General features: G+C 41.1%; 1 protein-coding gene across 2 annotated transcripts in view; it reads left to right on the top strand.

Annotated features, from left to right (window-relative positions):
* The window catches only part of DGKB (diacylglycerol kinase beta), a 1,755,973-nt gene that overhangs the window by 380,111 nt on the left and 1,355,742 nt on the right, over positions 1–20,120 (top strand). For both annotated transcript variants that reach the window (XM_078663763.1, XM_078663762.1), the window contains 2 exons: positions 1,972–2,115; positions 14,728–14,777. In XM_078663763.1, coding sequence (XP_078519889.1) covers positions 1,972–2,115; positions 14,728–14,777 — 194 coding nt within the window. The remainder of the gene's footprint in view (positions 1–1,971; positions 2,116–14,727; positions 14,778–20,120) is intronic.

Here is a 20,120-nt window from a genome sequence, read left to right as displayed (position 1 = left end):
ACTGTTGAAAACAAATGCGCGAAAACACAATATGTTCAAGTGACAAAGTGATATAAAAGTATGATTACAGTGTTATGTGTTTTATCATTTGGAATAATCTATTGTACGCACTGTATGTAGCATCATGTAAACTCTTAAGCATGTATTAGTAAAGAACAGTCATTATGGTAGCATGCTTCAAAAGATGTGGACTATTGGTAATACTACTATACCTACAGAAAGATACATTTTTAAGCACTAAATTACATCCCTTGATTAAGGACAAATATATATTGTGTGAAGAACCTAGTCTTTCAAATGTCTACCTCTTTAAATACACTAACACAAGTAAATCATATCTGCTGTCTTGACCATGTTGTCAATATGAGTATGAATATAATGATACATTGTGAGCCATTCAAATTTGATGATGATTGAAGCAGATGTCATCCCCAAATTAGTATTATCTGACACTCTCACTGTTGCTCACTAGTTGCTTAAAGAATCTCTGGACAAACTAGCATTATATATTTCAGTGATATGTTCACAAGGGGATACCTGTCCTTTTAACTGTTTTTCTCTTTTTAAGATATTTGGCACTGCAAATTTTGTTGACCATCTGTAGTTGTTTAATGGTGATACTAAAGATTGACTGAATTTGATATCAATTTAAAATTTCCTTTAGCAGCGAGAGGTTAGTAGCTGTCTATCCTCTAATCAAGTGAAATGAGGGCATACATATAGATCTCAGGGACTGGCATAAAGCATACGTGTTCTGTCAAAAAAGGGTGGGATAAACAAGGGAATTGAAAGTACCATTTATTTATAGGTTATGAAGCGAGCCATCTATATATATAGGTTGTCTTATTTTCAGTTTGAATTTTCTCTGGATTCCAGTAGCATTTTCTCAATATTTCCCAAACCTTTCAAAATCAGCGATTATCAGTGTTTATTCAGATGCCCAATCCCCCAAAAGAGACAAAAACTATGGTAAGGAGAAGTAATGTAGAGTATGTCATGACTTTCCATTGGCCGTGTGTCCAATTAACTATTTTACACTGATTTCATAATTGGATTCTGTGTATTACAGTGTCACTCACATCTCTTTACCCTTCCTCACACCTCAATACCTCTCACTCTGTCAGGACTCTGTCTGGTATACAGGAGTATTAATGGATTTAAAAAGTAAGAGTGCTGTATTAAAATGTTTTAATTAACAAATTCCTTGACACACATTCACCTACTCTTTACTGAATATTATGAGAGAATATAGGGATGGTTAATCCAGTGAACAGTACAGTACCTTATGAGACCTTTAACATTCTGAATTACACTAGAATAATGTGTAGCCCTGTGTTCTTAGGTAAACTGGATGCCTTAAGCATCCTTGCCATTGGGTTTCTACAAATTTTGCCTGACTACATTATGGAGATGCTGCTGTTGTGTGAACATTCATAGTGGTCACGTGCCCCAAAGGGAAATATCAATTTTTTTCAGTCCTTAACTAAATGACCTCAGGATGACTTTTTGTCATAATATTATGAGTTATTACTGAACGAGATATTTTCATCTCCAAGTCCTTCCATGCTACTTCTAAGAAGCTTGAGCAACTATTGTGCAAGTTCCCCTCTGCTTCAAATATCACCACAAAATAGAGATTTGTCTTGAAACACAGAGTGCTGGTCGGGATTCTTTTAGAAATGAAAAGCAACCGCAGTCCACTCATTATCAAGAGTACCCATCATATTTAGTTTTTCCTGATAATCGCTCAGCTGTGATGACCTCTCAAGCATCATTGAAGGCAAACCTAAAAATAAAAGTGATATATGGGTATCTATCTGTACTAAAAGAAAATTGCTGTAACATTCAAACTGTGTTGCAATGAAGCTGGTTTCATTGCACAGCGTTCGGATTTAGCTCTGCATATCTGTATTTATCACATCTTAAAAATGGGTACAAGAATTAATGCGGAATGTTTTATTGTTTTTGTAGGACTGAAAATGAGCAAGGGGACAAGTACGTCATCGCGATCGTCATCCCTGTCCACGATACGCCCACCTGAGGTCATCCAGTTAAAAGACATTGTCTGCTACTTGTCGCTTCTTGAAAGAGGGAGGCCGGAGGACAAACTGGAATGTATGCAGACCTGTTTATTATAGGCATTACAAGTTTGTCGAAGTTAGACGTCTACTTCGTGTTTGTAAACATCTTTGACAATGAATCTAGAGATTAACCCCTTCCATGCTGCCGTCGGCCATTGGCCGACGGCTGCACTACCTCCCTGGTGCTGCCGTCGGCCAATGGCCGACGCGGCCCCGTCCGTTTTGCGGAAGTGCCGCACTGCTGCAAAATCGGCGGCGCAGCCGAGGGGTTAATAATAGAGCGGGAGAAGGAGAACGGTAGAGAGGAAAGATGTCTGTGATATCAAAATGATTCCAAAATTCTGTGAATATTTGGCCTTATCGGCACTGCTGTTTCAGATCTGAGTCTGTAACACTGATGTAAACTGTCAGCCATATATAGCTGTAAGGTCCCCCTAACGTGAGTTTTATGTGTGTTATGTAACCCTCTAACATCTGCATGATTCTGCTATTTATGGCCCATGATTGTGAGCTCTGTGTAATATGTCCTTTTTCTTCTCTGCCTCTTCCAAGTAGATTATCAGTGGTAAAATATGATTTACAATGTATTTGTAAATGGCTGGATGGAAATTGAAAGGAAGAGGACTGTAGAACTGAAGATAAATGTTAAATCCTTTTAAAACAAGCATTGGCAAAGCTAATAGGTAGCACATTTGGACCAAAAAGGAAAAAAGTTGCAATGGTGCGACTGCTGTTGACAGTTGTGTCATTCTATAGGCACACACAGGCCTCACCACACATGTGCATTCCTGTAAAATGACACAGGCGCCCATTCCCTTTTTGCATTTACTGATCCAAAATTACAAATGCTCCCAGGATCAATAAATAAAAACAAAGGGAATATTTACAAGGGGACTGCTTCACTGGAACTTCACTTTTATTGACAATGCTCTGCTCCATATTTGTAAAGTGACATTAATCCACTTTGAGTGGCTTAACACAGCTTTATATGTATGATACCCTTTTATGCAGAATCTGAGTAAAAGAGGCATGCAATGGGTGTTGCTGTGGGCATGCCACCATAACACCCATAGCGTTTTGATGTTGCCTCAGATTTACAAGGATGTTTAAATCTGAGGCAGCGCCAAAACCTAATGCCATTCAAAAGCAGATGTAAGATTGGTTCAACAGGAGAAATACTTTAATTTCTCCTTGTTTTTGCTCTTTCCATGTGTTTTACATTCTGCAGCACACATAGAAAAAGCAAAACGTCTTTAAAGATAGTTTATGTGCAGGAAGGTGTCCCTTCCTACACATAAACAATCATTCCCTGCAACATACACACCCTGGTGCCATAGTGAAATGGTGCCTGCATTGCAAGGAATCATCCCTGCATACAGGCACCCTTGCACTATGGCACCAGGGTGTCTGTGTTGGCGCTAGGCAGCTATTTTTAGCACCAGCCCAATGGAAAACACGAGAGTGCACCGAATTCTTTTAAATACCCCATGTACCTGCATTTTTTAAATGACGCAGCACGGCACAGCTAAACGACTTGCAAAGCCGCACTGTGTTGCACCAATTGTTTGTAAATATACCCAAATGTTTATAGAAGTATAAAATGGAATGTGGGTGGCAACCTAGGAATGGTTTGGGGAATGAGTGTGATGGAGGGAAAAAGCAGCACATGAGGGAGAGAGAAAATGGCAGCGGAAAGAAGCACCCAATAGAGAAAACCACATGGACCACTAGGGAGAGCATATGAGAGAGGGAGAAAACAGCACACAAGGAAAAGATCAACTTGGGCAGGGGATGAGTGGCATATGGAATGCTTAACCAAAAAGAAAATAGTAGTTCTGTAAAAGTGAATAATAGAAGGATATATGTGAGCCATTCAAGAGTCTGTTAAAAAGGTTGAGCGCCGGGGTAGGACAAAAAACAAGAGAGGAAGACAAACCAATGACCTAAAAGCAAGCAAATAAGAATGACAGCAAAGCCAGTCAATGGTAAGGAATTTGCGACTCTATCTGCACTGAAAGCTTTTTCAACCAGACAGCAAGACCTAAAAGGGATACAACATGTAAAATTACGCACCTAGATTTTTATAAAAATTGGCACTAAGCAAGCCTTTCTAAGCACATTTTAGTGAACTTGTGATTAACATATTTTTTTGGCATACAATAAAATAATTAAACTGTTTTATGAGTGCACTTTCAGAACCTCTGGCCTTATGACTAATTAAGGTTGAAAGATATCCTTTAAAATACACCATTTGGATACAATTTTACAAACTTCTTTTCAGGGGTGAAAACCTTCTCTAACCCTTTCAAAGAAATGTGTCTTAGTAAGAAATGAACATTTGCTTTCAAAAATAACATAATGAGGAAACATTTTTTGCTAAATCAAATTGATCAAAATTCTAGAGCAGCATTTTCCATATTACCGTGTAATGTCTCCCAATCTTTTTTGGGGCATTTCACATAATTTACACAAAGAAAAGTTTGAACGTTTTTCCAAGCTCATTCGAGAGCCACTATTTACTATGGTGATCCATTTAGAGCCTTTCACTTTTATAGCACAAAAACCAGCCTGTGCCAATGGTCCAATTTAGGAAAGAGCTGAACAGTTACATATTTAAAGAACATTCATCAATATACAGTAACTGACCACAAACCAGCTACCCCTACAATCACACATTAAAGTGTATTTGCCTTTGATCCTCTACTGCCTTTTTGCTAGGTTCATGCTATATAAACACCACATACATGCATACAAACAACACTTTTTCCAGGATATCAGGACATATGGCTCCTTGAGGATGTCAGTAAAGTTCTTTCTAAAATTGGGATTTCTGCAAAAAAAAATTTAGTCCCTGAAACACTGTGTTATGTGAGTTATGGAGTACATTGTGTTCATAACCATAGAACTGTAGTGGGACACAGAATCTCTGAGCGTATTAGGATTCTGTCATCCTGCCGCCAAGGTTCACTGTTGAGAAGCTGAATAGGCCCAAAATATATCTGTATCACACAAATACCTTATGTGCGATGGCATCTGCCTATTCGACTTGATTCTAGAGTCATCTTCATTTTAGAAACCTATTGTCAAGGTGCCTGGAACATCCACAGGAGCCGACGATGTACCCAACGCCCCTCCGCCTCAGACACCACCCGAATGTTTATAATTCCAGGTAATGCTCGAAACGGGGGGGAAAGGGGAAGTGGAGAGACAAAAAGAGAGACGACCTCAATGGAATTGGATGACAATTCTTCTGTCGCAGGTCGGGGCGTCTTCTTGACTATACCTGAAGGGAAACAATATTTTATAGAACACACTTTCCTGAATACTCTTTAGACTATAAACATTATCTATGGAAAACCACAATTACCCCTAGTGTTTTAGGTCTTTGCTTCTCTCTTGTATTATATTGGCTGTTTTAATCCCTCTGGCTACTTCAATGCTGAAAGGAGAAAACAAATTTACATGACATTACACCCACCTAGAATATTACGCTCAACTCCTACACTCTCCTGAAAATTGCTACCACTCATTACCTGATTGTAGCGTGAAGGGGCTCATAAGTTCAACTGCGCTTCTGCGGCTTTCTTGACTGACAATTTTGAATAAGGACTCAAACTGCAAAGAATGTCAAATTCTGAATGTTCTGCTTTACGTTGTCTTTGAAATGTTAATTCCAGGAAAAATGTCTTTTAACTAAAGTTCTCTAGAATAGTTTCACTATAAAGGAAAAAATAACGAACAAGCCTGACTGGATACTGCTTCTTCTCAAGTCAGCTGAAAAGGCATCCCTCGTTGCGCATGCGATACTTGGTTGCTTCGGAAAATGCTGTGGACTTCTTCTGAAGGTCTGACTAAATTCTCGAACTCTGGTTTTCTATTCCGGCACGGAGCTCAAAACTGAACGTGCTTGTCCGCCGGAACACAGTTGAAGTGCGCAGTTCGAATTACGAACGCGCACCTTGTTTGCTTTGATGCTCACGCGCAGAGCAGACACTAGACTGCTGACCAGTAGTGGCTGCGTCCGTTCTGCTCCGCCATGTTTGATTTCCTGCTGAGTTCTGTATAACCCTCAAACACTGGTTGCACATCAGGATGGTCATCCGATGCCTTTTCTTCCACCCTGAGGAGATGCAACCCTTGCGTTGAGGTCGAGGTTTCCTTTTCTGGACTCTGACTAAGGAAATCCTGACAGTACCTCCCTCCAAAGGGGACCCTCCCAATGTGGGTTTAGTAGGATTTGCCAAATGGAATTGCTTTATCAGTCTGGGTGCGTGCACATTGGAAGAGGGCTCCCATGATCTTTCTTCAGGCCCATAACCCTTCCAGTCAACTAAATAATGTAGCTGATTTCTAGAGATTTTAGAATCTAAGATCCTACTTACTTCGAACTCTTCCTCTGACTCCATAGTAATGGCTAGTGGTTTTTTCTTAAGTCTAACATTGGGTGGATTTTTCTTGAGCAGTGATACATGAAAGGTGGAATGAATTTTTAGTGAACTGGGGAGCTGCAACTTGACCGCTACTGGATTTATGATTTTTTGAACTTTAAAAGGACCAATAAATCTGGGTTGGAATTTCCTGTTCCCCTTCAATTTCAAATGCTTAGTGGAAAGCCACACTTGATTTCCCACTTCAAATTTGGTTCCCTCCCTTCTCTTTTTATCAGCTTGATGTTTGTAGGATGCCTTAGCTTTCGACAGATTCTCTAGAGCCTTCCTGTAAGTGTTTTTTAAATCATGCATTAGATTGGAAATGGCAGGGACTGAATCATCTTTTGATCCTAACACTAAACTAGGATGTTTCCCTGAGTTTAAGAAAAAAGGAGTGTAACCTGTGGAACTGTGCACTGCATTGTTGTAAGCAAACTCTGCAGTCCACAACAGATCTGACCAATTACCCTCCTGTTCCATCAAGTAGAGCCTCAGATATTGTTCCAGTTCTTGATTGACTCTCTCTGTCTGACCATCGGTTTCTGGGTGGTAACTGGTAGAGTAGCGAGAGTCAATTCCCAAATTTTGCATGAATTTCTTCCAAAATTTTGATACAAATTGTGTCCCCCTATCAGAGATAACTATCTGCGGGATCCCATGAGCTCGGACCACATGTTGATTAAACACTTGAACCAGCTGAGAAGCAGTGGGCACAGCTTTTAGCGGAACAAAGTGACTCATTTTGGAAAAGGAATCTACCAACACTAATATAGCGGTGTGACCCTGACTATTAGGGAGATCTACAATCAGATCTAATGAGACGGTATGCCAGGGGTAGGGTGCATTAGGCAAAGGTTGCAACAACCCTTGTGGGGCTTGCCGATTGGGTTTCCCTTTTATGCATAACTCACATGTTCTTACATACTGTCTCACCTGAGCCGACATTTTTGGCCACCAAAAGTATCTCTTGACCAAATCCAAAGTTTTCGTGGGTCCTTTATGACCCGCCAGACGATCATCGTGACAGTTCTTCATAGCTTTCTCTTGCATTTCTTCGGTTGGAAGGTACAACTTCCCTTCATGGTATGGAAGACCATCCACTAGTTTTCTTCTGTCATCTTCTCTTGCCCAATTACTTAGCTGATCGTCAGACTGAGTTTTCAAAATTTCGGTGGTGAATTCACTAGAATGAATGGCTCCAATAATTTTATTTTGCGGAATTATGGGTTCCGCTGTAGTCTCTTTCACTGTATCTGTAGACCCAATTCGAGACAAGGCGTCTGCTTTCCCATTTTTCACTCCTGGTTTGTATGTGATGACAAAGTCAAATTCCGAGAAGTATAATGACCATCTTAACTGTCTGGGAGTAAGTGTCTTTGCTGACTTTAAAAACTGTAAGTTACGATGATCTGTATAGACGGTCACACAATGCCTGGCTCCCAACAAATAGTGTCTCCAATCCTGGAACGCTTCTTTTACAGCCAGTAGTTCTTTGTCAGCTATGGAATAATTAATTTCGCATTCTGACAATTTCCGGGATCGATATGCCACTGGATGAAGTTGCCCTGTCAGTTTGCTTCTCTGTGATAAAATTCCTCCTGTAGCGAAATCGGAAGCGTCGGTTTCGACATCGAAAGCCTGTTCTGGATCTGGGTGCACCAAAATAGGGGCCGTCACAAAAGTTTTCTTTAAACACTGGAATGCCTCTTCTGCCTCTGGTGACCATTCAAATCTTTTGCCCTTCCTTAACAGCTGAGTGATAGGAGAGGCCAAAGTGGAGAAATTTGGTATGAACCTCCGGTAGAAATTGGCAAACCCGAGGAAGCTTTGTATTGCCTTTACATTTCGTGGTGACGGCCAATCCTGAATGGCTTGCACTTTGGTAGGATCCATAGCGACTCCTTCTGGGGATAACACAAATCCTAAAAATTCCACCTGCTCTGAATGGAACACACACTTTTCTAGCTTGACGAACAAGTTATTGTCCAAAAGTTTTTTCAAAATGGCTCTGACATGTTTCACATGATCTTCCATGCAGTTGGAAAAGATTAGGATGTCATCTATGTAGACAACGGCAACACGATCAAGGAATTCGCTAAGCACGTCATTGACTAGATGTTGAAACGCTGCTGGTGCATTGCATAGACCATATGGCATCACTTGATATTCGTACAGGCCATATTTGGTTCTGAAGGCAGTTTTCCATTCGTCGCCTTCGGCAACCCTCACCAAATGGTATGCCCCTCGTAAGTCGAGCTTAGTATAAATCCTAGCTCCTTTGACCTGATCTAGAAGCTGTGATATAAGGGGCAAAGGGTATCTGTTCTTTACGGTCACTTGATTCAAGGCTCTGTAGTCTATGCAAGAACGCAAGGTGCCATCCTTTTTTGATCGAAAAAACAGAGGCGATGACACCGGGGATTGGGAAGGCCTGATGAACCCATTCTTCAGATATTCATCCAAATACTCCTTTAGATGGACATTCTCTGACTCCGTTAAGGCGTATATACGACTACATGGAAGTTTAGCTCCGGGCTCTAACTCGATTTTACAGTCGTATTCACGATGCTCAGGAAGTCTCTCGGCATTTTTTTTGTCAAACACGCTGGCTAAATCATCATATTCTTTTGGAATTTCTCGAGTTTCCAATACACAAATGTTGTTCGTGATTTGGGCGAGTTCCTTAGCTGGTGACCCCTCTGGTCGTTTACTTGTTGCCTGGAGACAATATTTCTGACAGTATTCCGAATCCATGGTAACTGTTCTTCTTTCCCAATCAATGGTCGGATTGTGTTCGGACAACCACGGAAGGCCCAGGATTAATTGAAACTGTGGAGCGTCAATAAGGTTAAATCGTATGTACTCACGATGGCCCTGTAACCCAATCAATTCAAGCGTCTCTGTTTCTTCAGTTATTGGACCAGAGGTGAGGTTAGTACCATCCACCGCTTTGACCGCCTCGCACTGTTTCTTCCTCACGGCCTTTATACCAATTTCTTGTGCGTATTTTATGTCACAAAAATTTCCGGTGGCGCCCGAATCTATCATGACCGATGCTTCCTGATTTCCTCGAGCTCCAAATCGTATGGTACATGAAACTGTTAGATGCGGTGCGGCTGATTGTAGGGTGTTGACTAATTGCTGAGGCTCTCGCGTAAGTTCCTCAGTACCTCCCACCAGGGCAACCCCATTCACTGGTGGGACCTGTCTTTTAACCCCACACTGCTTTTGGATCTTTTTGGACACTCTTTCACAAAGTGCCCTGAACCTCCGCAATACATGCACAAATTCTGAGACCTCCTCTTCTCTTTTTCCTCTTTGGTAAGAGGGCCTCTGATGGAACCAATCTGCATAGGTTCTTCTCCTGTGGTTTGATCCGGCTTAACACTTTCGGATTTGATGCGGTCTAACCTGGGAACAAAAAGTCGGAAATCTTTTTTCTTTTCAGAACGTCTTTCAGACAATCGATGTTCAATTTGAAGAACCAAGTCGATTAGCTCGGAGATTTCCTGGGGTCGTTTTGGTATCTGCGCTAGGGCATCCTTCAACTCATCCTTTAGACCTCGATAAAAGATAGCAGACCGTTTTGCCTCTGGCCAGTCGGTTTCCACAATCAGTTTGTTAAATTGCGCAATATAAGCAACCAGATCACGGCTCCCTTGCTTGAGGTCTAGTAACTCGTTATCAGTTGCTTGATTAGCCGTCCTTCGGTCAAAAATTCGCAAGAACTCCTTCTTAAATAGTTGGAAATCGTACAAGGCCGGGTCGTTTCGAGATACTAGTGGCATTGACCATGCGGCTGCGTCACCGCTCAGGTAAGACAGCATGAATGCTACCTTGGTCTGATCTTCTTTAAAGACCACAGATCTACATAAGAAATGTAAGGAGCACTGGGTCAGAAATATCTGGGCCTTATGGGGGTCCCCTGTGAACCTTTCAGGATTAGCCAATGGAACAATTGGGGCCACCGAATGTATCACCTGCGTAGCTGCCTCTGCGGACGTTCTACGACTAGGATCCAACCCCGGCAATGGAGTAGTACCGGCCAGGAGTTCATCCATTTTTACTTTAATATGATGAGTTTCTTGTTGGGATCTTTTAACTTCCTCTCTAAGGCTTCTGTTCTCCTCAGCTGACCGAGATAACTGACTCTGTAAGCCCTCTAGTATTCCTGCTAGGGCCTTTAAATCTAACCCCTCTGCCATCTCGACTCGGGTGGATATACGGGGCACTTCAATCTGTCAAGGTGCCTGGAACATCCACAGGAGCCGACGATGTACCCAACGCCCCTCCGCCTCAGACACCACCCGAATGTTTATAATTCCAGGTAATGCTCGAAACGGGGGGGAAAGGGGAAGTGGAGAGACAAAAAGAGAGACGACCTCAATGGAATTGGATGACAATTCTTCTGTCGCAGGTCGGGGCGTCTTCTTGACTATACCTGAAGGGAAACAATATTTTATAGAACACACTTTCCTGAATACTCTTTAGACTATAAACATTATCTATGGAAAACCACAATTACCCCTAGTGTTTTAGGTCTTTGCTTCTCTCTTGTATTATATTGGCTGTTTTAATCCCTCTGGCTACTTCAATGCTGAAAGGAGAAAACAAATTTACATGACATTACACCCACCTAGAATATTACGCTCAACTCCTACACTCTCCTGAAAATTGCTACCACTCATTACCTGATTGTAGCGTGAAGGGGCTCATAAGTTCAACTGCGCTTCTGCGGCTTTCTTGACTGACAATTTTGAATAAGGACTCAAACTGCAAAGAATGTCAAATTCTGAATGTTCTGCTTTACGTTGTCTTTGAAATGTTAATTCCAGGAAAAATGTCTTTTAACTAAAGTTCTCTAGAATAGTTTCACTATAAAGGAAAAAATAACGAACAAGCCTGACTGGATACTGCTTCTTCTCAAGTCAGCTGAAAAGGCATCCCTCGTTGCGCATGCGATACTTGGTTGCTTCGGAAAATGCTGTGGACTTCTTCTGAAGGTCTGACTAAATTCTCGAACTCTGGTTTTCTATTCCGGCACGGAGCTCAAAACTGAACGTGCTTGTCCGCCGGAACACAGTTGAAGTGCGCAGTTCGAATTACGAACGCGCACCTTGTTTGCTTTGATGCTCACGCGCAGAGCAGACACTAGACTGCTGACCAGTAGTGGCTGCGTCCGTTCTGCTCCGCCATGTTTGATTTCCTGCTGAGTTCTGTATAACCCTCAAACACTGGTTGCACATCAGGATGGTCATCCGATGCCTTTTCTTCCACCCTGAGGAGATGCAACCCTTGCGTTGAGGTCGAGGTTTCCTTTTCTGGACTCTGACTAAGGAAATCCTGACACCTATAACTGGAATGATGATTTCTGTTCCTGTTAGTCTTTTCATATCCTGAACTAAGGAATGCATATTCTTTAAGGGATTTGCTAGTGACTGTCATTCATCTGCAATTACATCGCGGGTTTGCACACATCAATCAGTTTGTATAGATCTCATTGTGCTCAAAATCACCATTACCTCAAAACATGAGTTTGCTTGTGCTTAGTCCTTAATATCTCACTTGCTGTTTATTTGTTGTCCGCGTCCTTCGGTTTGTGTGGTCTTATCGCTCCCTCAGGTATTCTTCAAGGTACACATTTTTCAGCATGTAGCTACAGTAGTATTATAAAATAGTTTTTCAAGACCTAGCGTATATTGTATTCAAAGACTAATTACATTCTTAGTTTTAACTGCAGTATCATTCCTAACTCCATCTAGTTTTTAGATTATTAATTTCCAGATTAACATCTGCTTCACCTTTCTGTTTCATTTTTGATATATACCCTTGGAAGAATATCAATTGACAGAATGTGTGTTAGATAGCTAGTTATTTTATAATATCTTTTTTTCGGAGGAACATTTATTGATAATTGCAATATCTGTTGCCCTTAAAACACAATGTCCCAAATATTGTTTTTCAATCTGAATACTGTTATTATAAATATCCATGTCACTATTTTGAAAAATAATTGTTTCTTTAGGATATACTTTTTCTAAAAATCTTCCTCTTCCTCCTTCATGAGGAGGATGGTTGACGAGGATGGTAAAGAAATGAACAGGCAACTTGATCAAATGTCCTGCATGCAGTGAGAAAAGCAACGTTTAAAGTAGAGGATTTATCTTCTGCCTCATTCAGAACACATGTAACCATTTTCATAAGGGCTGTTGTGAGTTATATGAATTAACTCAGACCAGTTGGTAGAAACTGATGATAATAGAAGGAGTTAAATATCTGACTAATATTTTAGAATAGATTTTGAGATTGGAGTTCAATAAACAAATCAGGAAATATGAACTACTTACTAACAAATGTTTATCCTTCATTAAATAGATACCAATATTGGATAGTAACCAGAATGACAGAATGTTTGGTCTCAGTATGACTGTTTGAAAAACTTCCAAAAGGAAGAGGGTGAGATCAGTAGAGACCATCTAGTAACATTTGCTGCCCATACCATCAATATTACCATTTAGACATTATGCAATAACATATGTATTCTCTGATTCATGCGTATAACCAAATGCCTTCACTTGTGTTGAACAAAGATACTCATCAATCTTCTTCTCATTATTGACTCTGCTTCCATCATATTGTTCAGTTGAACACTCAAATGCATCTCTTAGACATGTGCCTAATTTTCCACTAGCTAGTTGTATCATCTTGTTGATGTGTTCTTGTTGATCTGTTCCTGTACTTGGGTGAAGACTGCTGTTTTTTTCTTATCAATCATTGTGAGTGAAAGGTCAGAACCGGGCCAGAATATCTGGTTCCACAGGATTTTTTTCAGAAGGGCAGGATCTGTACTCTTTTGAGCACATCCATAAAAGTTCCTTGCCTGAGTGAGATGTGTAAGACGGAATGAGTACATCTCCTCCAAGAGATTTAATGATGTATGTAGGTAAATGGCTGTCTTTATGGAAAGATGCCATGACAGAGCTTAGGTTTTGTGAAGTTGAGCATGAGAGAAGATGTTGAAATCAGCCTATTTTAGTGTGAAGAAATTAAGGCTAGGGAGTAGATTGGATGTCTGCTTAACACTGTTGATGTGTAATCTGATTTTGTTTGCATATTGCGTGTTTTTTGTCTGTGAGTACTTGAGTGTTCCACGGTGCGGAGATTTCAATTTTGAAAGTTTAGATTTTAAAGAAGAGTTGAGTTCTACATTGTGTTTAAGATTTTTTTGGTAGATTTCAAGAAGTAGGTAGACATCTGATGGAGGAAGTTGGTCAGATAGATGTGTTCTTCTTGGAGTACATCCATCAGGAAGCCTCTGAAGTAGTAGAAGGTTCTTTTTTCTCTATTTTTTTCACCTTGATGAATGATAAGAGAAAGAAGGAAGTGGGAATGCTGAAGTGGTTAATGGAGTTAATGGCTATGTTGGGCTTGCAATGGATGTTGATGAAGCTGACAGAATAAGGTTGATCATATTGACTTTGTGTAATGTTGTTTAGTGATGTGCAGTTTCGATGTCCAGAGTGTTGAGTGTGCTGAGGGATTCATTCTATCTTTTATGTTGGACTACTTGGATATATTGAAGTACCAAGGAATGAAGTATGGATATGCTAAATAGAGGAGGTGATCTGAGATTTTGTCTTCAAAGTTCTTATTGGTTGAGGAGGCTCTGTAGATCAAATTGAAGGGGGCTGGATGAAAAGATGAGAAAGAAGAGTCTAGGACAAAGCTGGACGACTGACAGTTCCACCTGTCTCGTGTTTGTGGTCTATGTGTCAGATACTGAAGCCAGTGGGAAAAGGACGTCAACACTGTGTGTGGAGAAGGGTGTGAATCCCTTTTGCATAATGAAGAAAGCATCTAGCTTGATCTGTGTATTGATAGCAACTGTGTCATGGGTTTGGGTGATTTTAAACTATTTGTTAACAAATACATGTTGACAGGTTGATGATATGTGTGTCCTTATGTGTGGCAGTTGTGCATCTGTTTGCATTATCTTGATATGAGTGTAGTTTAAACTTGATTCAATTACTTTCACTGGGAGCTGGCCTTGGGTGTGTTGCTTTCATCCAACTGAAAGTCTTCTACATACATTAAAAACACACTGACATAATGATCCTCAAAAAAATGACTGTTATCCTATGGTTTTCAAAGATTTATTTTTGTAATTGTGTCCATGAATTTTGCTTTCTAATATTTTCACTTTTGTCTCTTTACAGTTATGTTTCGACTCTATGACACCGATGGAAATGGGTATCTTGATAGCTCGGTAAACATCTCTTTCATAAACTTCTTCCATATACTTGGATCAAAATATTATCCTTTTGAGAAAGACCACACAATTCGGTTAATGTTTTTAAGAAAAGGTTCCGCATTGTATCTGTGTAATACAATTTCACTTGTAATAAGCTCCATGAAGGAGAAAACATGGAAACAGAAATAATATAGAGAGAGTTTGTAGCCATCTTGCAGTAAAAAAAGCCATACTAATTCAATAATTATTTCCTTCATAATATGCAACAAGTTATTGTACAAGTCACCAGTTCATAGCAAAGCCTTCAAAGCCTTATTGTGCTTGAGCAATGTAATCTAACCATATTTTCAAGAGTGGAAATCTTAAAGGTAATGGCACTAAAGGCTAGAGAAATGTTAACTTTTATCTATTGTTTAATACCTATCAATGTTCTACCTATTCAAAATCTGTGATTAACTGGAAAAAATAAGCCGGGAAAGGTATAACATCAATGCAGATATTAGAACCTGGGACAGCATAAATATATCGGTCTGTTTGCAATAATCCCATAATATAATGAAGGCTATGCTAGATTGTTTGTACTCATTCACAGTCAACAAAAATCAAATATATCTCCCCTACCAATAGTAGCTAAAGTTCCTAATTTTCCTTGAGTGCAATAGTTCTGCTACCCATGACAAATGATGTTGTAGAATACAGTGTGTTGGAAATGGCGTTTCTGGTTGTTTAGGGTATGCACTTAAGCAGGCAGAACACACCACCTTAATCAGAGAAAGGGAGTAACACACTGAAGATAATCCCTGCTCACCCCCTTGGTAGCTTGGCAGAGCTGACAGAACTATCTCAAAGGCACACTCAAATGACAGTTACACATTAGGTACGCCACAAAGAGAGTCTACACAAGGTTATATAAAATATCCTTTGTATTATCCATAAAAATACATTAGATCACAATCACATATATTACTGTGCCAAAAGGCACTTGTCATGACTTCATAGGGATTACATAAATCACTTGGCGAATTGGGCCAAGGTCATAAACATCACAGTTAGGGTAACCAGTAACTACTGGTAGGATTACCTTTAGCATAAAACACTATAAATAAACAACATCAGTAGTGCACTTTAGTAGTAGACTTTACACATTACACAAATAGCATAGAAACCTTCTGCTTACACACCAGCACTGAACATTATCAGCAGAATGCAGAAATACCATAATCACAATTTACCCAGAAGGCACATTAATTACCACAGCCTCCCCTAGCTGAAAGGGCACCTCACTTGTGTGCCTCTATTGAGAAACATGGTACTTTATCCAAAGTAATGCCCCCAAAAGGCAGAGAGACCTCACTCAGTCTCCCTCTCCCAGGGAAATTGCAACTAGCAGCCCCGTAGACATGCAGTGTAGCTGCTGAGAACAAATGCGGTGGTCCAATAGTGGTGGAGACAAACAGTGGGCCCAAGCAGGCCCAGCACACGGGATACTGCCCCGGGTCTTGTTCGGTCAACTGAGGGGGGAAGCTGGCATCTTGCTTTCTCTCCTCCACACCGATTCCAATTTGACTATGCCCCCCTGCACCATAGAGACTGGAACCTCACTCGGCGGCCGCCCTTGAAATGCAAGGAGGGGCAGCGGCTGCCAGGTAGCTCGGTCGCACTGACAATCTGGCTCACCCGTAGTCTGGGCGAGCCAAAGTCTCCTGACCCCTGCGGGGTCGAATAGCACAGCTTCAGGAGTTTTCCGCCTATACTCCTACATCAGGGATCGGGCCTTCCTCATCAGCCCCGCCTTCTACCACGTTACCAACAGAGCTCCTCACCTGTTCGGGCAGGTTGCTAGGCAATGCATTGTGCCGCAGCAGCATTAGGAGCAGCCAGTCAGCAACTTCTCAGCGCTTCCTCCCCCTAAGCCCCAGTGAGCAGAGGGGTTTTGCCCAGCACATCGGTCACTGGGTGCTTTTCGGAAAAATCGGGCTGCTTCCCTTTTATCCACGTTAGGGAATAGAGCGCTCACCATGTGCTCTCGGGAAAAAAGAGAACGCGCTCACCCTGTCCCCACCATGGAGAAACGTAACCGGGAAATTGGAGCGCTCGCCAGCGCTACGTTCCCTGCAGCCCAGAGCAGCCCCTCTAGGAGTCCTCAGCGCTCCTTTTGTGCCCGGCTCCTTTGAGAGCAATAGGGCACTCAATTTTAGGAAAGCAGACAGCAGGCCTGCACATAGGGTCCTTGGGCATAGATGCAGTCTCTCTAGCAGATAGGCCACAAGGCAAAGTCAGCGTGGTGGCTCCCTGCCAGCAGAGCAATCCTCTGGTCACAGGCAGTGTCTTCTCTCCTTTCATGGGACCACAGCCCCTATACTTAGAGTCCCAATGTCTTTGTTCTGGGGGAAGCTTCAAACACTGTTGAAGTGCTCAACACCCCCATTCACATTTCCATCCCAGGCCCAAGACACACCACAGGAGGGCGGGGCCAGCATTGTGGAAGGCAGGTACAACCCTGTTCAGGTACAGGTGCAACAACTTCTCCCACCACTCCAAATGCAGACCAGGCTTTTTTAGGTGTAAGGGACAACTCCTTCCGCTACTTCAAATTCAGCCAAAGTCTATTCAGCCTAGAGCTGAGTGACCCAGGAAAGGCAGGACATACCTCAACCCCCCTTTTGACTGGCTGGAGTTAATGCACATCCCCTCTCCCCTGTCAGTCAGAACCAGATGGTCAATACACATCCAGGCAAGGCACAAAGACACATCAGCACACAGATATGCCTACTTCTAAAAATGATAAGTAAAAGGTGCCTACTAGGGAATTCGTTTCACAGCTCTCATTTTTAGTGTATTATACACAAAATTATTTAGTTGTTCAGTCCAAACTGATCCTGAACCTTAGACCAATCAAAACAATATTGAAATCAACAAATACTGATGCTCAAACAATAGAAAAATGATATCAGAGAAACACTGGAATATCTTTTTTTCATGAATAACAACGTTTTTATAGATACAAAACCAAAGGGTACTGATAACATACATCAATACAGCAAAACACTATGAAAGAGGAATACACAGATTGACCTGCAGTTCATGTATGTAAACATCTATTCCATGATTATTGAAGTAACATATCTAAAATGCAGAGTACAGTTACTGGTAAATACAATTCATAGGAAATAGAGAGAGAATTCTAGTAACAAAAACACAATAAGGCATACAGAACTAAGTTAGAAACTATAAATGCAAGGGAAGATTCCTAGAAAAATAATTTAAATAATAGTATGTGTTATCATTAAGCAAGAATACATTGAACACAACCAAAATGTCAGAAACAAGCCACTAGTTGGACTTTTAATTGGGGGTTGCTAAGTGATAAATTGTATATGGACCATATGGCTATGTGGATCACTACGTTCTTAATGAAAACAGGGGAAGCACGGGTATCCAAAATGTGTGGGACACCTTGAAAGCCAGGATCGGGGGTGAAACCACACAATTTGGTTGGGAGTCTCAGAAAAAGAGAGAAAGAAGATTAAGGAGTTGTATGAGACACTGGCTCAAGCAGAGACGCATTTGGTGAAGGTTTTATCAGAGGCGGGGGATATCAAAACGGCTCGAACTGGGATTTCAATTGCAAAATCTGCTATAACGGAGATTTCATTTGCTGAAGCTTCCGGCAGATATCTAGCTTGGCGGTCCAAGCTCTATGAGAGCAATGAAAGGGTGGGCCATATGCTAGCTGTGCGGATTAGGGAGAAGGAAGCACAAAATCGGATTGAGGGTATTTTAGATCCAGATATTGGTTTAGTAACCGACCCAGGGGATATTCTTTCTGCGTTTCAGAAATGTTATCAGAAGTTATATTCTGAAGACATAAGGGACAACTATAGACTACAGGGTGAAATTAAGAGATATCTCGAAGAGGTTAAACTAGATCATCTGTCCCCTGTAGATCGAGATATTTTGGATGTGCCGATTAGTCTGGGAGAAATATTCCGGGCTGTGGAGTCATTACCATCGGGCAAAGCTGTTGGGCCTGATTTTCTTCCCTGCGAGTTTTTTAAGATCTTTCACAACCAGCTGGCATCAACTATGCTTGAGATGTTTTGCATAGTTCAGAGCGGAGATACACCCCCATAGTCAGAGTCAAGGAAAAACGCTTAGATGGTTGTATTTTTAAAAAGGGGAAATTGGCGACTGACCCTGAGGCATATCGGCCAATCACATTAATAAATAGTGACATCAAGATTTATTCTAAGATTTTTGCCAACAGATTGGCATCAGTCATCAAAAAAATGGTATCTCCCCAACAACATGGCTTTGTCCCCAGTCGTCAAACTATCGACCACATACAACGGACAATACCATTGTTTGATTATACTAAGGTTACAGGAGACCCTATGGTCCTTATCCTTTTAGATACAGAAAAGGCATTTGATGGAGTCTCCTGGCCTTTTTTATAGGCCGTTATGAGGTTCTATGGGAATGGGGAAGGGTTTTTAAGAGCTATCCAGAGCATGTATAAAGATCCAATTTCGAAAATTGCTTTAATGGGGGCACAGTCCGGGGAAATCAATATAATGAGAGGTACGAGACAAGGATGCCCGTGTTCCCCCTTGTTATTTGCTATTTATATTGATCCCCTAATCAGGAAGATCCAGGAGAACCAAATAATTCGACCTATTTGTGCCAGAGGGGGGGATGTTAAAATGTTGGGATATGCAGATGACTTAGCCATTACAACAGCGGCTCCCCACCAGGCATTAGAAGAAATACCTATTTTAACATCGCAATTTGGTAAGGTATCTGGCTATCATTTGAATGATAGCAAAACACAAATTGTAGCTAATGATAAGGTTACACTAGTTGATCAGAGGATAGTAGCAAACGGCAGTTACTGAGGTAAAGAAATAAGTGCCAAACCCGAAGATATTGTTGATATTAATTTTAAACCACTACTCCAGAAAATTAAGTAAGACTCCCGAAGAATGAATAATTTACATCTAACATTAATCAGGAGGAATAATGTTTTTTAAATGATTTTTTTGACAACTGCTTTAGAGCTATCCCCTTAGATATTCACAAAGTCTGGTTTCAGAAGCTAGAGCAGCTAGTCTCATGGTTCCTATGGGTCGGACGGCGCCCAAGAAGGGCTCTTAGATACATGACTTTACCTAGAGACAGGGAAGGCTGGTCCGTCCCTAACTTTCAAATTTATTATTGGGTAACTAGGCTGAAACAAATGGGGGAGTTGTTAAATGGGGAAAACTGGAATGCTTGGAGAAATCAATTTATTATTTAATTTATGGGATAGAAGCTAGAGGACTTTTGATGCGCCATAGAGATGTTGCCTACTTTAAGAGG

The sequence above is a fragment of the Lissotriton helveticus genome, chromosome 10 (genome assembly GCF_964261635.1).
Source record: "Lissotriton helveticus chromosome 10, aLisHel1.1, whole genome shotgun sequence".
Lineage (NCBI taxonomy): Eukaryota > Metazoa > Chordata > Amphibia > Caudata > Salamandridae > Lissotriton > Lissotriton helveticus.
This window is presented reverse-complemented; position numbering and strand designations above follow the sequence as displayed.